The sequence below is a fragment of the Brachycentrus maculatus genome, unplaced genomic scaffold, assembly GCF_059751285.1.
Source record: "Brachycentrus maculatus isolate JH-2025_06_01 unplaced genomic scaffold, ASM5975128v1 h1tg000050l, whole genome shotgun sequence".
In the NCBI taxonomy this organism is placed as follows: Eukaryota; Metazoa; Arthropoda; class Insecta; order Trichoptera; family Brachycentridae; genus Brachycentrus; species Brachycentrus maculatus.
In genome coordinates this window covers 1,756,476-1,773,090 of record NW_028280804.1, presented here as the reverse complement: position 1 = coordinate 1,773,090, position 16,615 = coordinate 1,756,476, and the positions used below count along the sequence as shown (strand labels likewise).

Sequence of the window (16,615 nt, the reverse complement as noted above, 5' to 3'; positions counted from 1 at the left end):
CTGTCGGGCGGTACGCGATCACGGCCGGGTATATAGAGGGCGCATTTTCTAATAATAAACCAGTTCTGGTGTGACTGTTGAAACCTGTGTTTCATTTCTCCGCTCCCGCTCCTTGGACGACTCGCCGCGCCGCCAGCCTGGACCGCTTCGCCTCATTATACCGATTCACGGACCAGTTTCGGAAAGCCCTTATCAGGGCTATTGAGGTTGACTTGTCGGTCCAGTGCCCGCTCTTCCGCTCATACATCCATTCACCTCCGTCCGTATCCAGCTTACTCGGTAACTCGGTACGGCGGGGCCGTCTGGAACGTCACCCCTTACAACGGTGGCATAGTTGGGAGATTCCGAAGAAGGCCAGGCGTGTACATTTTTGAGAGTCATCGCACGTAATCCACGCCGGTTACAACACATATGCACAAATAGGTTTTTTTTTATAAAATTATTTTAATTCCTTGAACTTTGCCCTATAAGCATTGTGTTTTAATTTTATAGTAATGTATATTACAATGATTTTTTTTATGGTGAAATGGATGGTTAAGAGTTGAATTTTATGTCCCAATAATTTTATATTTTTATGAAAAAATTGTAAATATAAAAGAAAATGTGTATTCTGATAAATAAATGTATTTTTTTTATGGACTAAGTAGAGTCTACTTAGTCCATAAATGCAAAAAAAACCACTACAAAAAAAATGTCCCTTACTGTGTGTTAAATTTGGACAGCCGAGCTGTCTTTCCATATTTTCGGAGGTCTGCCTGGGGGTCTGCGTTCTTCAGGGTTGCCTTGAAGAGCGATACATGGAAGTCTGTCTTCTGACATTCTGTTTATATGTTCATTCCAGTATCGCCTTCATTGTCGTCCCCACCTCACAGTATCCTCCGTCTTACACATGCTCCGGATGTCGGTATTTCTTACTCGGTCTCGCAATATGTTTCCGGTTATGGATCGGAGAGTCTTCATCTCGGAGGTTCAAAGTCGAGATTTTGTTCTGTTTTATAAATATGTATAATATAATAGTTTTTCCGCCTCCGTAGTATAATGGTCAGCACGGTCGGCTTCCGCACTTTAGGTCCCGGGTTCGATTCCCAAAGGTCAAATAATTGGTAGTGAAATTTTCATTACTAAGCGGAGGGTGATTTTTTCACTCTAATATTTATTCAATATTACACTGGACTGGTACCTGAAGTGGAGGGCTGATCACCTTTCCTTCATGTGTCAATGATCACGATAACACTGCGGTTATATGATGCAGTGCCCTATGCACCATCGTGTGCGGTAAAGGGTTAAAAAACTATAAACATATATAATCAAAAGATTATTAAATCAAGATGTTGTTGTAAATCAGAAACTTTTGAACCATACTATAATATGTAAATCAATTTCATAATTATTTTTTTTACTAAGCGTGTTGAAAAATTATAAGTAATAAATTCATGTGATCTTATAGTTATAATAATAAAATAATCACCGTCAATGTCAAACCATTTGGAGTGACAAGTCGAGCGCTTCATCATTTGTCTGCTTCATCTCTTGCCTCCATTTTCTGCTTATAAAGTGATTGTATAATTCTGCAATGTCTGTAATTAATAAATGTTGTACCTATGCTCGTCAATCTAGTTCAATGTATAGGTTTTCACTCACCATTAAAATATCTCACAAAAATAGAAATTTCAGTCGTAGTTTAGGCATACCTCATTCTACGATTCTCAAACCAGATTGGGAGAAAGCAGTAAGTGATGCTAAGAAGATAGTTGGGTTTCCTCCTTCTATTGCTAATTTAAATGAATTAGCGAATATGCCAAACAATCTAATGAAACTGGTTAGTATAAACATTTATTTAAAATAATCACAAATAATAGAGGTAACATTTTCATTTTCATTTTCATTTTAAAATGAAAATGGTATTTTCTGGCGTTTCTCATGTGTGTGATTATAATCCAGGATTCGGACCTCACATACTAATATAAGAGTTTCTGTTTAATAAAAGAGCTTCTTTACATCTCACCAATAGATGTCTCTAGTGAAGTTCTAGTGATTCAAGAACAAGGTTTCTAAATTGGTTCATATATATAGAACTTCCAAGAATGTGAGTAGTGTGGTTGTCAATAATGGGTAGAATTGGTGAATGTTACACGTGTGTAAAGTGATCACTTAAACCAGCCGATGACGGTCGTCAGCCCCGTAAATGCCCAGACTTCCATATTCTTCTTCATCTTTGATGAGATGTCAAAAAATAAATAATAGAGGAGTTTAAAATTTCTTTGATATTTCACAGTGGCGGCTGTTACCTTCTTGGCGCTTATTTTTTCTTACAACATTTTGAGTGTGTCTAAATACTTGTTCACAAATCTGTGTTATTTTAATAATACAGTAAACCCCCCTATAACGTTGAGATAGGTACCGCGTTATCGGAGGATGCGTTATAAGGGATTCATATTTTAAATTGTATCCTTACATTTTAACCAGAATAAATGTCTGAAATGGGTCACTATGAAATGAAAATACATCCCTCTATAACATTTTCTCTGATAACGCGGTACATATCTCAAGGTTATAGGAGGGTTTACTGTATTTGGCTAATTTATAAACCGGCATTTTCACGAAATATCGTCTCAAAGGCGCCGTACGTTTTTCTTTTTCACTATATCTTGCACTTTATATATATATATATATATATATATATATATATATATATATATATATATATATATATATATATATATATATATATATATATATATATATATATATATATATATATATATATATATATATATATATATATATATATATATATATATATATATATATATATATATATATATATATATATATATACTAACTGTTTATTGTTACATTATAATATAAACACTCGCAGATGTAAATATTATAAATTAATTGCGCTTCACAGAAACTGAAAAGAATATTGATTGAAGAAAGAAGATTTTGAATTGAAAATTTAATTTTTATTTTAATTAAACAGAAATGATTCGGGATTTAGAAAAGATTATTCTTCAGTTGTTATCGAAACTGGTTGGGATTCTGGATTATCGTTAAATGTGAAAGCTAACAGTTCCAGACAGCAGGGCTTCCCACTGTAGGGTCGGGGTTTTCCTCAGCTTGGCTTTATAGATGTTACCATTTTTATTTGTTTCCAGGTAGGCAGCAATCATCCCATCCTAAACACGGCAGAGTATATTTTGAGTAACGATAGAAAAAATATCAAAGCTCAGGGACTTCTCACACTGCTCGTTTCCAATGCAGCAGGGTATCCAAGCGGGCATATTCCCGAGGACAATCTCTCTGAGGGTGGCATTCTTCATACCCAGAGGAAGATAGCTGAAATAATAGAGATAATTCTCACTGGAAACTTGTTACACCGAAGCCTGATCAACTTCGACAAGTTGACCAATGAAGAGTATTCAAATGATACAGAAAATTTTAATTTGGGAAATAAGATTGCCCTTCTCACTGGTGATTATCTCTTGGTAAGAGCCAACAGAATGCTATCGACAATACGAAACCAACATGTATCAGAAGTCTTTTATTCTGCATCGAGAGATCTTTCTGAAGGTGAATTTATTGGGGAAAGGGACCCACAGAACTTCCCGATTCCATCAAAATCAGAAACTCTCACAGAAATGACAACTGTTATTGAGGGTGATTCTAGAACCAAACAAATTATTGGATACGGAAGGAAATTTGAACCACTGGATGTCTCCGATTGCATAGGAAACCCTGTCAGAGAGTGGACATTGAGAAATACTTTATGTGGAGGTAGTTTACTGGGTGCTGGATGCCAGAGTGTCCTGCATCTTGCTGGCCATGACGAATCCTTCCAAAGAGAAGGTTTCTTGTTCGGATGCCACGCTGCCCTCGCGTGGCAAGCTTCGTTTGACCACAGTATCTTCTCCGTTTCTAACTATGAAAACTATTCGTTGGTGTGCGCTCCTGTGTTGTTTGCTTTGCACGAAGATAATTCTATTTTTGATAAAATATCTATGTGTAAAGAGGGTATAAATAAGGTTGATTACAACCAATTAAGTACAAATATTCAAAGAACTTCAGCACTTGAAAGTACTGTCAAGTTAGTACACGAGCATTGTAACGCTGCTCATAGTATATTAGATAAATTTCCAAATACTAAGGCAACACAAGCATTAAGAAATATGATATTCTCACTAACTATTCATTGACATAATAAATAATCCCTACCTTTTAAACTAGTTATAGATTTAAGACTTAATCCCGAAATAGTAAGTACCTATCGTGCAATCGTTAACTCTAGGACCAAAACAGGCAGATTTTTTTTTAATTGTACGACTGTCAAAAACGCCTGAGCGTTTCGCCAAAGATAGATTGGTCTCATTGGTGGGCTCATATCTTCGAAACGGAATCTACCCAAAACCAGAAAGAAGGTCCTACTGAGTAAAAATGATGAAAATAAGGCAACACGCTGGAGGGACTCCTTACTGCTACGTGTGAGAGATAATTTGGTTTTACCAGATCAACGTAGTATGACATTATATCTGCCAGTGGATGACGTGACCGGTAATACGGAAAACACTATTTAGAGGCCTTCTTCGACACAAGATCTAAAGATTCTAGTTATATAGACTGTTGGTTCTAGTCAAAACTTTTAGGGTGTCCAGGAATCTATTCATGGAGAAAAAACCGTCTTGGTCCATAATTCCACCATGGCCACGGATAGGTCTAGTATCGAGAGGGAGACGAGCATGGAGTGTCCGCAGGGGTCGGTTCTCTGTCCAACGCAGCGTAGTTACGCTGCGTTGACTTCCTGCTCGATGACTTCCACAGGCGTTGATGCCGCCCGTGAATACCACACAGGCATATGTTCTTCTATCGGGTAACAGCTGAAAAGAAATAGATTAATACTAACAGAGCAATGAATCTTATAATGGGATTCTTTTAATTGAATATAAATCCTATAATTTAATGGGACAATATAATTGGAAACACTAATATTCTTTCCTCAAAAGGCAATATAACTCTGGTTAATGGAACTTAGAAATGGAGATGTTAGATTTAAGCAATGAAAACATTGTATACCGCCATCTGTGGGCGTCGGATGTAAGCAAGCAGAGGTGCGCAAGAGAGCGGCGCAGAGCGAATAAGAGGATCTACGACAGTGGTCGGTCGATTAGAAAAACACGTATACTTATTGTTATTAAATAAACTCAATTGAAAAGTTAATCTTTGTTCTCTTTGCATCCTTCCCTATTCCCGACAACAGGAGAGAAATCTAATAATAAAGATTATAAACGATAGCCGACTGTTAACCTTCAATTTTATACTATAAATATTGGAAGTATTCTTTTTACAAAATCTGTATTAAAATAAAAAAATATTACGATTTGATATTTTTGAAATTTCCTAACGATTCATCATTGATGAAAAAACGACAGTTGAACAAATAATAATAATTCACATGAAAATATTTTTATAAGGATACATCATTGAGGTATAGTAGTGTCTACTTGCCTTTATTCATTATTATTGTATTTATTTTTATTTGTTGTTATTGTTTAAAAGCGTATTTTTTTAACTTTGAGTACAACATATCAACGCAGTTCTCTGTCCGCCTCCATAGCGTAATGGTCTGGCACGCTTGGCTACAGTTCTGAAGGTCTCCGGTCCGATTCCCAAGGGAGGATCAAATAAATACAAGTGATTTTTTAACTTTAATATTTACTCATTATTACCCTGGACTGGTACCTGAAGCGGAGGGCTGATCACATTTCCTTCATATGTTAACGATCAAGATAACACTGCGTTTATATAATGCATTGCCCTATGCACCATTGAGGTGCGGATAAGGGTTTGAAGATTGAGAAGAAGACAACATGTCAAGAATGAAAGAAGGCTTACACTAGATATTTTTAAAACGTATTCGACCACAAGGTGTAAATATGTATAATCGTCCTGTAAATGGTTTTGAACGCTTTCGTTTAAATTCCGTACTTTAGACAAATTTCACAAAGAATAAGAATTCTAAAAAGAAGTAAATAATAAAAAGAAATCAAGAGGTAGGAACGGTAGGGGTCAAAAGTTGATTTGGTTCAGGTATAATTTTGACATTTTAAACTGCGCCATGCGAACCTAGCGGATTTTATTCGAACTTAACAGGAAATTATCCAGTTGAATTCAGTAAAAGCTTTTAAAAAATGCCGCTAGAGGGCAAAAACTATCTCAAAATGACTTGTTTCATTTACATTTTAGGTATCTACATTTTTCTCCGTACACTCCTTATGGGCATTTGTGCACTACATGGAATTTCACCGTTCTTGACGTCAGTTAGCGTTTTAAAACGATGATTGGCTTGGATTGACTTGTGCTTTTGTCCATCTTTCTTCGGATCAGTGCTCTTGATCGGTTCGTGAACACGTTGCGCGTAAATTCGATCACGCTAAACTGTCGTAGTCGGTTTCATTTTTCAAAACCAGACTGCCGGACGGTAAAATTTCGCGTAGTGCACAAACGCCCTATCGGTATTTTTATTTACCATGGACCACCCTCAAGATGCCTAATATTGGATTTTTCTAATCATTTAAATTTAAATTTAAATACAATTCAATGTAATTTTTTATACATAATGTTTCGAGTGAGTTCTATTTTTTTGTCAAATGCTGGATTTTTATTGATATCTAAATAAAGTTGGAAAAAAAACCTTAAAAAAAATAAACGTAATATTTATTTAAAAAAAAGGAATAACCCGCAAAGCCTCTATTAGAGGCTTTTCTGAAGGTAGGATAGTAAGGTAGGGAAGGTAAATGTGTAAAATAGATCACTAATACCCAGACCAATGGAAAATAAATCTTTCTTGAATTTATTTTGCACTTGGCGGGAATCGAACCCGCGACGCCAGTTTCGCAGTCGAGCGTCTACCAAACTACGCCACGGCCCCTGTGAAATTGAAAATGATATTTTCGGGCGTCACCTAGTGAATATGTAAAATAATTCTAATAAATACATAATTCTAATAAAAGGCATATAATTTATTTTTAAGTTTAAATTTTAATATCTTCTATTTTTTTATATCTGTAGAAAGGTTATTAAAATACACCTACCTACATATATATAATTTGGTTACCAAATATTTGAATTTCTATTGGAATTGTTTTTTTTTTATTAATATATCTAATGTTTATTTAATATTATCCTGGACTGGTAAGTATATGAAGCGTAGGATTCTTCACCTTGCCTTCATATAAGTTAAGATCAACACTGCGTCAATCCGATGCGGTGCCCTATGCACCATTTGTTGAGGATAAGGGTTAGAAGGAGAAGAAAATATCGAATGCACTCGAAACTCTTTTGTTAGTATGATACTATAATTGGAGATAATCCAGATTTGTGAACAAGTATTTGGACACATTTAAAATGTTGTAAAGTATTTTTATATTATTTTACTGTTTTTTTTTCCTGGGCAAATTGTGGGCAAATAGTACCTACATGTTTGTAAATCGTCACTTGAAATAAAAAAAAAAGTTTTGTCTATGAAGTTTACAAGGGAAGAGCGAGTTCGGATTGAGTGGTGAGGATAGCAGCGGACAGCAGCGAGAGGTAGCAGACCCCCAGGAAGACCACCTAAACGATGTAGATATAGCTGGTCTTCCACCTCCCAGGAGCGGACCGGAGAATGACAGGACATAGTCCTATATAAAGAAGAAGAAGAAGAATTGCTTTTGTGAATTTTTTTTTGAATTACCTAACGTCCAAGTGACTCTGAAATCTAGCTACGGCTTATGCAACACCGTTTATCATGTCCCTACTCAGGCTTCGACTTTAAAGGTTTCATAGCCTATGCCTACTTGTGAGTGGATTTACTCTTTATGTTTAAAGTTACTATAATTTCATATGTAATTCATGAGTGAAAATTCTAGGCAAAAACACTCGCAGTTTGCTTTTGTGACTGGTATTACTGACGCTTCCCCCAACAACAGAAAAACCATTTCTGTTCATGATATCGAAAATTGCTGGTTGTACTCGTACAATTAATGCACTGTTTTGCTATATGGCTCGTTACAGTAAATAAAATAAAAAATTAAAAAATAAATTTAATCATCGTTACTTAGGTTGTAATTGATTTTTTTCTTTCTTTAACACCGTTTTTATATTTAAAAAATTAGTGTTTCTTCGAAATTAATATTTGGTTTTGAAAAGAAAAGAGTTATTGAAAGGCAAGGAGTAATTTTTTTTGTTGTTTTATTACATATTATTTTTTAAAAAATCGAATTCCTATAAGTATATATTATTTTTTTAAATTGCTCGAAGACGCGTCTGACATCTAAAAGGATAGGAAGGTAAATGTGTAAAATACATCATAAATACCCTACTACTTCTCTCTCGCGCAGCCGATCGCTTACTGAATAGTTTGTTTGAGAATATACCCCTAAGAGATCTCTTGCCTTTTATAACCATTCTACTAACTCTGACATGGATCTCCAAAAAAGATATTTTTCTCAGCTACATTTTTACCTGACAACGAAAAAGTAGGTATTTAAGCGATTATAATCATATTCCATAAATAATTATTGATTGGTTTTGGATGGCGTTTTTCATGGGTGAACTCGCAGTAATTTCTTCACCTGTCCGCTTCCGTAATATAGAGGTAAGTGCGAATGTGCTGGGGGTCACGGGTTCGATTTCCATATTCCGTGTCTTTCTGCTGTGCTGGTCGGGGTTGTAGGCGTCTGTGTACCGGCCAACGTCGGGACAGAATCGGATCAAGCTGACTAATTGAACTAAATACTAATCCCTTTCACTGCCTACACCGGGGTACTTCTAGAAAATTTGGCGACGGATTTACAATCTTGTATTTATTTAGATTGGCAGTGACAGGTATATTGAAAGCTTTTAAATGTAAATTCACAGTAATATCGGGATACAATTTTATATTGTTTCACATTTTCAATAAATTTCGCAACTTAGTTTTTAAAAAAATTGCTTAGCAAGAGCAGATCTGTCAGGAAGCCTAGATGCTTCTGTATCAGATCTGGGCATGCGGTGGGACAGCTTTCAACAGGTTCGATTTCCAGGAGGATAAAAAGGCGAATTTTACTCTAATTTTTATTTACATAATATCTCTGTTCACAGTGTACAACAAAATTAAATATCACTCTGGTATATTTAAATAAATTGATGATATGGTTTGGCCACATAAGACGCAGAGAACCTGATCACTTGTGAACCAGGCAGTCGCCATGGATTTTCCTGAAAAGCCATCTAGAGGATCACCGAAGAACTCCTGGATTCTACTTCTGTAGATTCCATCTTTCTAGATAGCATGATTCGAACGCATGGCCTAGGCGACGTTGTCCATGATAAAGGACCTACTTACAATCTAAGGATGAGGAGAGCTGACCGCAACAGTCTACAAAGACGATAAGTTGGGATGGAGCTTGGAATAAAAATAATTATTTCATATCCTGGACTATTGCAAGAAGCGTAGGACTGTTTACCTTATCTTCATGCTATTCACGATTAAGACAACACTGCTTATATACGATGCAGTGCCTATGCACAATTTGAGATCGATAAGGGTAAGGAGAAGAGGTTTTTCTCACATATATATTCAAGTTTAGTGGTGAGAGAGAAATGTCTAAAAATCGTAAGTTCTTACTCATAAAAAAATATAAAAATACGAAAATAATCAGACTGAGCCATAGTAACGGGTGGCCTGGTATAACTAGTATGAAATTTAAAAAAAAATTAAAAAGTTTTAAATTATCAGAAAACATAACATAACATAAGAAAATAACATTTGTTATTCTTTTTGGCCGGCTACCCGGGCAATTCTATTATAGAACTATTTCAAAATTACTATATTTTGTTAAATTATTTTTTTTTGAGCAAACACGCTCATTTTATTTTATTATTCTAGACCAATAATCTTACTTAGATAACATAATGAAATGTACGTTTTGTGTGTTTAATGAAATAGTTTCCCTTAACCCATTTGCTTTCTCCGGACCTCCCTTAGGTAACTACCTAGGTACCTACGTCGTGTGACTAGCTCTCGAATAACTAGAGAATGAACTTTTGTGCAGTTGGTAATATTACATTTTTTTATTTGTTCGGGAATTGTAATGCTTTACATTAAAAAGGTAAATAAACAATAGTTACATTAACAAAAATAGTTACATTAATAAAAATAAAGCTAATCAAACAATTCCACATTTATGTTATAATAACAATTAAAACACTAAGAGATAAAAAAGGGTATGGTATAAAAAAAAATAGATTTTGCAGGAAGGAGAAGGAAAGGAGAGGAATTAATGAGAGTGTTTAAGGATTTTTTTTAGGTACTATATATCGCTCACTCCTTTCAACGTCATATATCAAAATGCCCAGAAAATGTACTATACCCCAGCAAAAGCGGCATATTTTAAACTTAATATTTACCCGCTACAGGGCAGAAAGTGTTGTATTTGCATTTTGAAGAAAAGGTATTGTTTTTTTTTTTTAATATACTAAATATTTTTCAAATGGTGGAAAAACATTCAGGTTTTACCTAAAAAGATCTGTTGCACAGTAAAAAGTTCAATAAGTGGCTTGATATTTATTTTTAATACATTTTACTATATTCTAAACTTTTTTAAAGTTTTTTTTTTATATGATGTTGTTGAAAGGAGTGAGCGATATGTAATACCAATTATGTAATTTTGTAAATGTACCTAGGTATTAACCCTTAAATACGCAATTAAAAACGTGAAACTTAATCACTTTTTAAATTAAAAATAAGAACCGGTTACATGGCACTCAAGTTAGGTTTATTAGAAATGAATGTAAGAGATATTTAACAATAAATCACTATTCCGCACAGCTACTACATATGTCAATATTGTGCGATCCACAAAGCATAGTATCTACAAATATAGGGTTAACCCTAGTTTAGTTATCTAGGGTTAATCCTAGATAACTAAACTAGGGATTTTAGGATTTTTTATTATTTTCAATTGATTCGCCGTAAGATTCGAATAGGTAAGTTCCCCCAGGTAGGTACCTACTCACAGGTTTACATAAAATCTTGATGTTTTTTGAATTTCGATTTTTTTTTAATTGCCATATTGTTAATAGGTAAGTAGGTAAGCAGTAGTGACTGCCCATCTCGTCGGGTAGGTCCGTTGACATTTCCGCGGCCGCTCTGCCCCGAACTCGACATTTTCATTTCGCATTCATATTAATTCCGTACGATCCGAGGACGGTATTTCATTTACATCCCAAATATGAGAACGCTTCGTTTAGAACCACTTCTTCCGTCTTTTCACTGTTGCGATATTAAATCCGATAGCAAGCGAAAGCGCGTGCGCGCGCAGGGGGTTGGGAAGGAGGGGGAGAGGGATGGAGGGGGAGGGGATGGGTAGGGAGCGAGGATTGGGTGATGGAGAGATGGAGGGATATTTGGATTGGTGGCGAGGCGCAGGGGGCGTGTCGGGGACCGGCATTGGTGGGGCCGGGCACGCCCCGTCCGCCGCTCTTGTGCGCTCGAGTGCCCTAGAACGGTAGAGACGGTGAGGTGTCTTAAAGCCCTAAAGTGTTCTTGTGCGCGGTTGGAGTGCGCTCTTTGCCGATGGCACTCGGCCCGAGTGGATAGGTTTTGATTTCATTTGATTTTACAACTGATAACGTCTTCCGAGTTTTTTTTTCTCGCTCTCTTCGGGATACTGTTAATCAATCGGGAGTCGCTCCTTCGACCTTGGAAGGCCGCCGGTCTCGTTGACCCCGGAGTCCCGGTGACATATCACTCCTTCTCGGCGGGTCTCGCGAGCCACTCGACCGGTGATCGAATCCCGACTAGTGCCGTTAGTGCAACGTCGAGTGTCAAACAATCAATTATACGAACCGATCCGAGACATCGATTTCCAACTCCGGTGCGTCGCGTCGAACATTTACGGTCCATTTACGCAACACGAACCCAGTGAAACTAATTTACAAAATAATTTACACAAAACATTCGAGTGAAATAATAAAATAATTGTGATAACGTTCTTTTGTCGGCTAGGTCGCGACTGGTATAAACATCTCAGTGAAATAATTTGGATAAATTAAAATGAGCCAATTGAATGAAAGCAGTTGCGAGTATGACGACAGAACTTTGAATTACGAGTGACAGCAGGACATTATTTTCAACAGTAGAATTTACGAGCTTTTACTTAGGTATGTCACTCCATTAATTTATTGTAAAGTATTGCCTGTGTTCGAGTATTTAGAAGCTGGTCGGTGATTGATAAACGAGCGCATGCTTCCTTTGTGTTGTGAAACTATGTCTCCAGCGGTTTTTTGAATAAATGGTGTGAAAAGAAAATCGAAAGTTGTCGAAATTCTTCTCGGGAGCTATTGGTATTACAAATCACATTGAAAAATTGCCGTATTTTTCCCAACAGTGATGATAATGAAACCGTGATTTAGAATAATTCCTTCTCTTCTTCTTAGACAGTATTTAAAACGTGAAAGATTGATAATTATTACATGTAAACAACACAATTTTGTATACCTGCCGAAATCTGTGTTCTTAGAGTGGAAAGTTAAATCTACTGAAAAGGTTACGTTAAAGATTACGAGGAATACGTTATAAATACAATGTATTGCAAGATCTGTGAAAGAAATTGAAAGTAAAATAGACAGCAGAGAAGTACTTGGATGTACAGTACAGAAGCGCAGTCTCTCGGGCAAAAGATTCAGGAAGCCAATTGTATTGCAAGGATCTGCGAAAGAAATTGAAAGAAAAAGAGGCTGCAGAGAAGTACCCCAGTATACGGTACGGAGGCGCCAATTGAATGATTCAGGAAGCCAATTGAAGGTTGTTCCGCCGCATTCCCGGATCTGATACAGAAGCATCTACGCTTCCTGACAAACCCTTAGTTATTCATACATTGGAAGTTGTCTCGCCGCATTCCCAGATCTGGTACGCAGGAATCTAGGCTTCCTGACAGACAGGAAGGAAGGCGGGCACGTAGCGGGGGATGAGGTATAGGCCATCATAGGCACCGCGAGGGCAGAAGCTGTTAGCGCTGTGGGGGTATGCGATAGAGGGCGCCCGGCGCATGTCTGGCGAGGGCGGCGCGGGGCCCCCGGGGGCCTTCCTGGCCGGGGGCGAGCTGCTGCCGGAGCTGAGCGGCGCCGAGCTGGCCATGAGCCTGTCGCCGTGCCCCAAGCTGCCGCACCAGCTGGCGCTGCCGCAGCACCTGCAGCACCTAGGCCACGCGCACTCCACGCCCTTCAGCGTCACGGACATCCTCAGCCCCATCGAGGAGAGCTACCGCAAGCTGGAGCTGGCCGCCAACCCACCCTCCCCCTACAGGTGCAGACATCTCATATCCAATATCTTTACCTACCTGCATTATCTCTAGCAAGTTCATTGTGACGAATGTACTAGCTTATGTGATGATTGCGCTGAGCCACCACCTTACATTATCTCTAGCAGTCACCACCTCACATCACGCGTTCACGTTTCGGCGAAATTAAGGGGTAACTCGCAAACACACGATTCAGAAAGCGACCGGCTGTGCGAAAAGCCAGACGCGTCTCCACGCACATTTTTTTTTTACAGAATATATATTGGAATTAGTTTTTTTCAGTATAGATCTTCTTTTTCGCGTGCCGTCAGAATATATTATGTATTGAAAAAATATTAATACCATTTTTTAACTCCTTACCTTTCAATAACTCTTCTTTTCAAAACCATATATTTATTTAGAAGAATATAATATTTTTTCAATACGAAAACGGCAAAAATCGAATTACATTAAACGTAACCGGGGTTTTAAGAAAATTAAGCTATCGAATATCCCGTCTTAGCTTATTACCGCATAATATTAAAACCCTTTGCACTCGCAATTTATTTGGTACGTGCATACGCCAACTCAAATGAATTCCGATTTTTTTGTTTTGAATTACCTAACGTCCAAGTGACTCTGAAATCTAGCTACGGCTTATGCAACACCGTTTATCATGTCCCTACTCAGGCTTCAACTTTATAAGTTTCATAGCCTATGCCTACTTGTGAGTGGATTTACTCTTTATTCTTAAAGTTACTATAATTCCATGTAATTCATGAGTGAAAATTCTAGGCAAAAACACTCGCGAAATGAATTCCGAGACTTATTACTATTTAATTATACTTAAATAACCCTGGTTTAATTATATTGAAAATAAAATAACCATACATTAAAAATATTGTGTATTAGGTCTTTACTTGGCGCCATAGCAGCGGCACGCGAGTAATACGGCAAAACCAGGGATGCCGCTTCTATGGCGGCATTCGAGTGCTAAGGGTTAATATTCCCAATGTTAAAATATAAAATATAAAAATAAATAACAACTAGATAGCTTTTCCACTTTCGTTTTATTTGATTGGCAACCGGGATTCGTTATTACCGGTGTATCATAAGACCAGCCTGACACCAATTGTTGTTTAATTGTTATATGAAATGCAGTTCCACTAAGAAATGTCATCAAAAACTTATAATTAAGTGTTAAATATTAATACGAGATACCAAAATTACAATGCTATCACAATTTTATTAAACTTTCGATCTTTTAGTTGTTAAAAATTGAACTTTTAGTAAAACTACTAAAACAGTATTTTCCACTTTTTTTTGACCGACGACCGGGTTTTACCGATATCGTTACCGATATCATCATAGTGGGTCGCTAACAGATGGATATTATGGTAACGACGAAACCCCGTCACTGGTCAAATAAAATATAGGTGAAAATAAACTAGAAAGTTGTTGTTTTTATTATTCAAATGCAGTTCTATCAAGAAATATCAATATAAATCTTAGAACTTAATTGAGTTATGCTTATGTAATGATTTTTTATGCTTACGCATACTACTCGTATGTATAATGTTATAAACCATTCCATGTGAATAAAATTATCACATGTGATTTTAAACCAATTGTCATGACAATTGGTAAAAAATAAAATAGAAAATATTGTGGTATCTGACTCCTTTACGTAGTAGTTATGTTTCAGTGTTTGTGAAAAGCTTTTTATTGAAAAAGATACCTTACATATTTAGGATTACATTTAGGAGCGTGTGGAAGTTTTTTTTTTGTGGGAGTATTTTAATGTTTTTGAATTAATATAAACCCTGGTGATGACAAGGTTCTTGTTGAAACCGGTAGGTTAAATTATATTAATAAAAAGTGGTTATAACAAAGTTATTTCATTTTATAAAGTTTAAAAAATGTGCCACAAAGTATCTGCGGAAAACATTCAAGAAACCTAACATATTTATTTATTGTACAAATTATATAAAATTGGTATCCTTCAGAGCAGATAAACAGCTTATATTTAGGAATTCACTTATTAAAAGGAGAGCTACCAATATATAATCCATATCATTAGATGTAGAATATCGAAATCTCACACTGTTTGCTGTAATAATGATTAAAGAAAACACTTGTTTTTTACCACTTGAGTTTTATTAAAGACTACATTTTTCAGAAGTTAAGCTTCCATCATTCAGGCCTGTATAATGTTACTATACAGACCTGAATGATGGAAGTTTAACTTCTGAAACATGTAGTCTTTAATAAAACTCAAGTGGTAAAAAACAAGTGTTTTCTTTAATCATTGTAACATGTCTTACCACAAAGTTAATGCCGAAACAATAAATAAAATATGTTTGCTGTAATGTTTCAGTGCTGAAATAAAGTTCATTTATGTGAAACGTTCCGAAACGGGCATATTTTGACTCACAAAACCTGTGCAGTTTTTCTGTGCTGATAAATAGTTTTTATTTAGTAAACTTTCTCTGTAAATAAACCGTACAATTATTACACCAAGAAATCCTTACTTTTTTATTTAGCCATCCTTTGGAAAAAATTTGATTATATTTTTAATATAAAGCTTGCTTGAATTTCAACGAATTATGACGAAATTCCTTGCCAATGTTTCAGCCACACATTACAGGGGCTGTAATTAGAATTTTATGATTGATTGGTTTTAACAAATATTATATGTAATCGACAAACCACGGTATGGTTAAGAAAATATTTAATCAGCCTTTAATTTCCCAGTATTATTTATTTTCATTTTCGTGGTTATTAATTTAGTTATTTTAGCCGTAAACATCCAAAAACCAACGTTTTTAGTAATATATCCTATCACGAAATTCCTGCTTTTCAATACGATTATTTTTATAAATCTATACATCATATTCATACATATTTAGCTATAAAAGCTCTTTACGTATGTTCTTATGTATACTAAGTATACCTAAGTATGCTTATAGATAGGTGGGTACCTGTGTCTCCCTGAATTTATACTTACTGAGAAAAATTGAATTGTTGAACATGCGAGTGGAACGGATTATTTTATAAAATAATTTTCGAAATATTTATAACGAATTTTATTTACCTAGATTTTTTTTCGTTTTACGTAAAAGTGTTTCATATCGAAATTTATTGTATGTGAACAGCGAATCCATGTTTCCGTAATATCGACATTACATAATTTCACCAGTTCTTACGCTTTTTTTTTCTACGAAAAACCCGAAAGATATTTGCGAAATATTTTTGTGTGGAAACTATTTCATCTGTAATTTAATGCTATTTTAATTTTATTTTACTTGACGTTTTTA

General features: G+C 35.9%; 2 protein-coding genes across 2 annotated transcripts in view; both read left to right on the top strand.

Moving 5' to 3' along the window:
• Positions 1–1,795: 1,795 nt before the first annotated feature.
• On the top strand, positions 1,796–4,198 carry LOC148312072 (all trans-polyprenyl-diphosphate synthase PDSS2-like). The gene is made up of 2 exons (XM_088277954.1): positions 1,796–1,819; positions 3,159–4,198. The coding sequence occupies exons 1-2, from the start codon at positions 1,796–1,798 to the stop codon at positions 4,194–4,196; spliced, it is 1,062 nt and encodes a 353-aa protein (XP_088134080.1). The 3' UTR covers positions 4,197–4,198.
• Positions 4,199–12,941: 8,743 nt separating this feature from the next.
• The window catches only part of LOC148312071 (thyroid transcription factor 1-like), a 77,134-nt gene continuing 73,460 nt past the window's right edge, over positions 12,942–16,615 (top strand). The window contains exon 1 of the mRNA XM_088277857.1: positions 12,942–13,324. Coding sequence (XP_088133983.1) covers positions 13,068–13,324 — 257 coding nt within the window. The 5' untranslated portion in view covers positions 12,942–13,067. The remainder of the gene's footprint in view (positions 13,325–16,615) is intronic.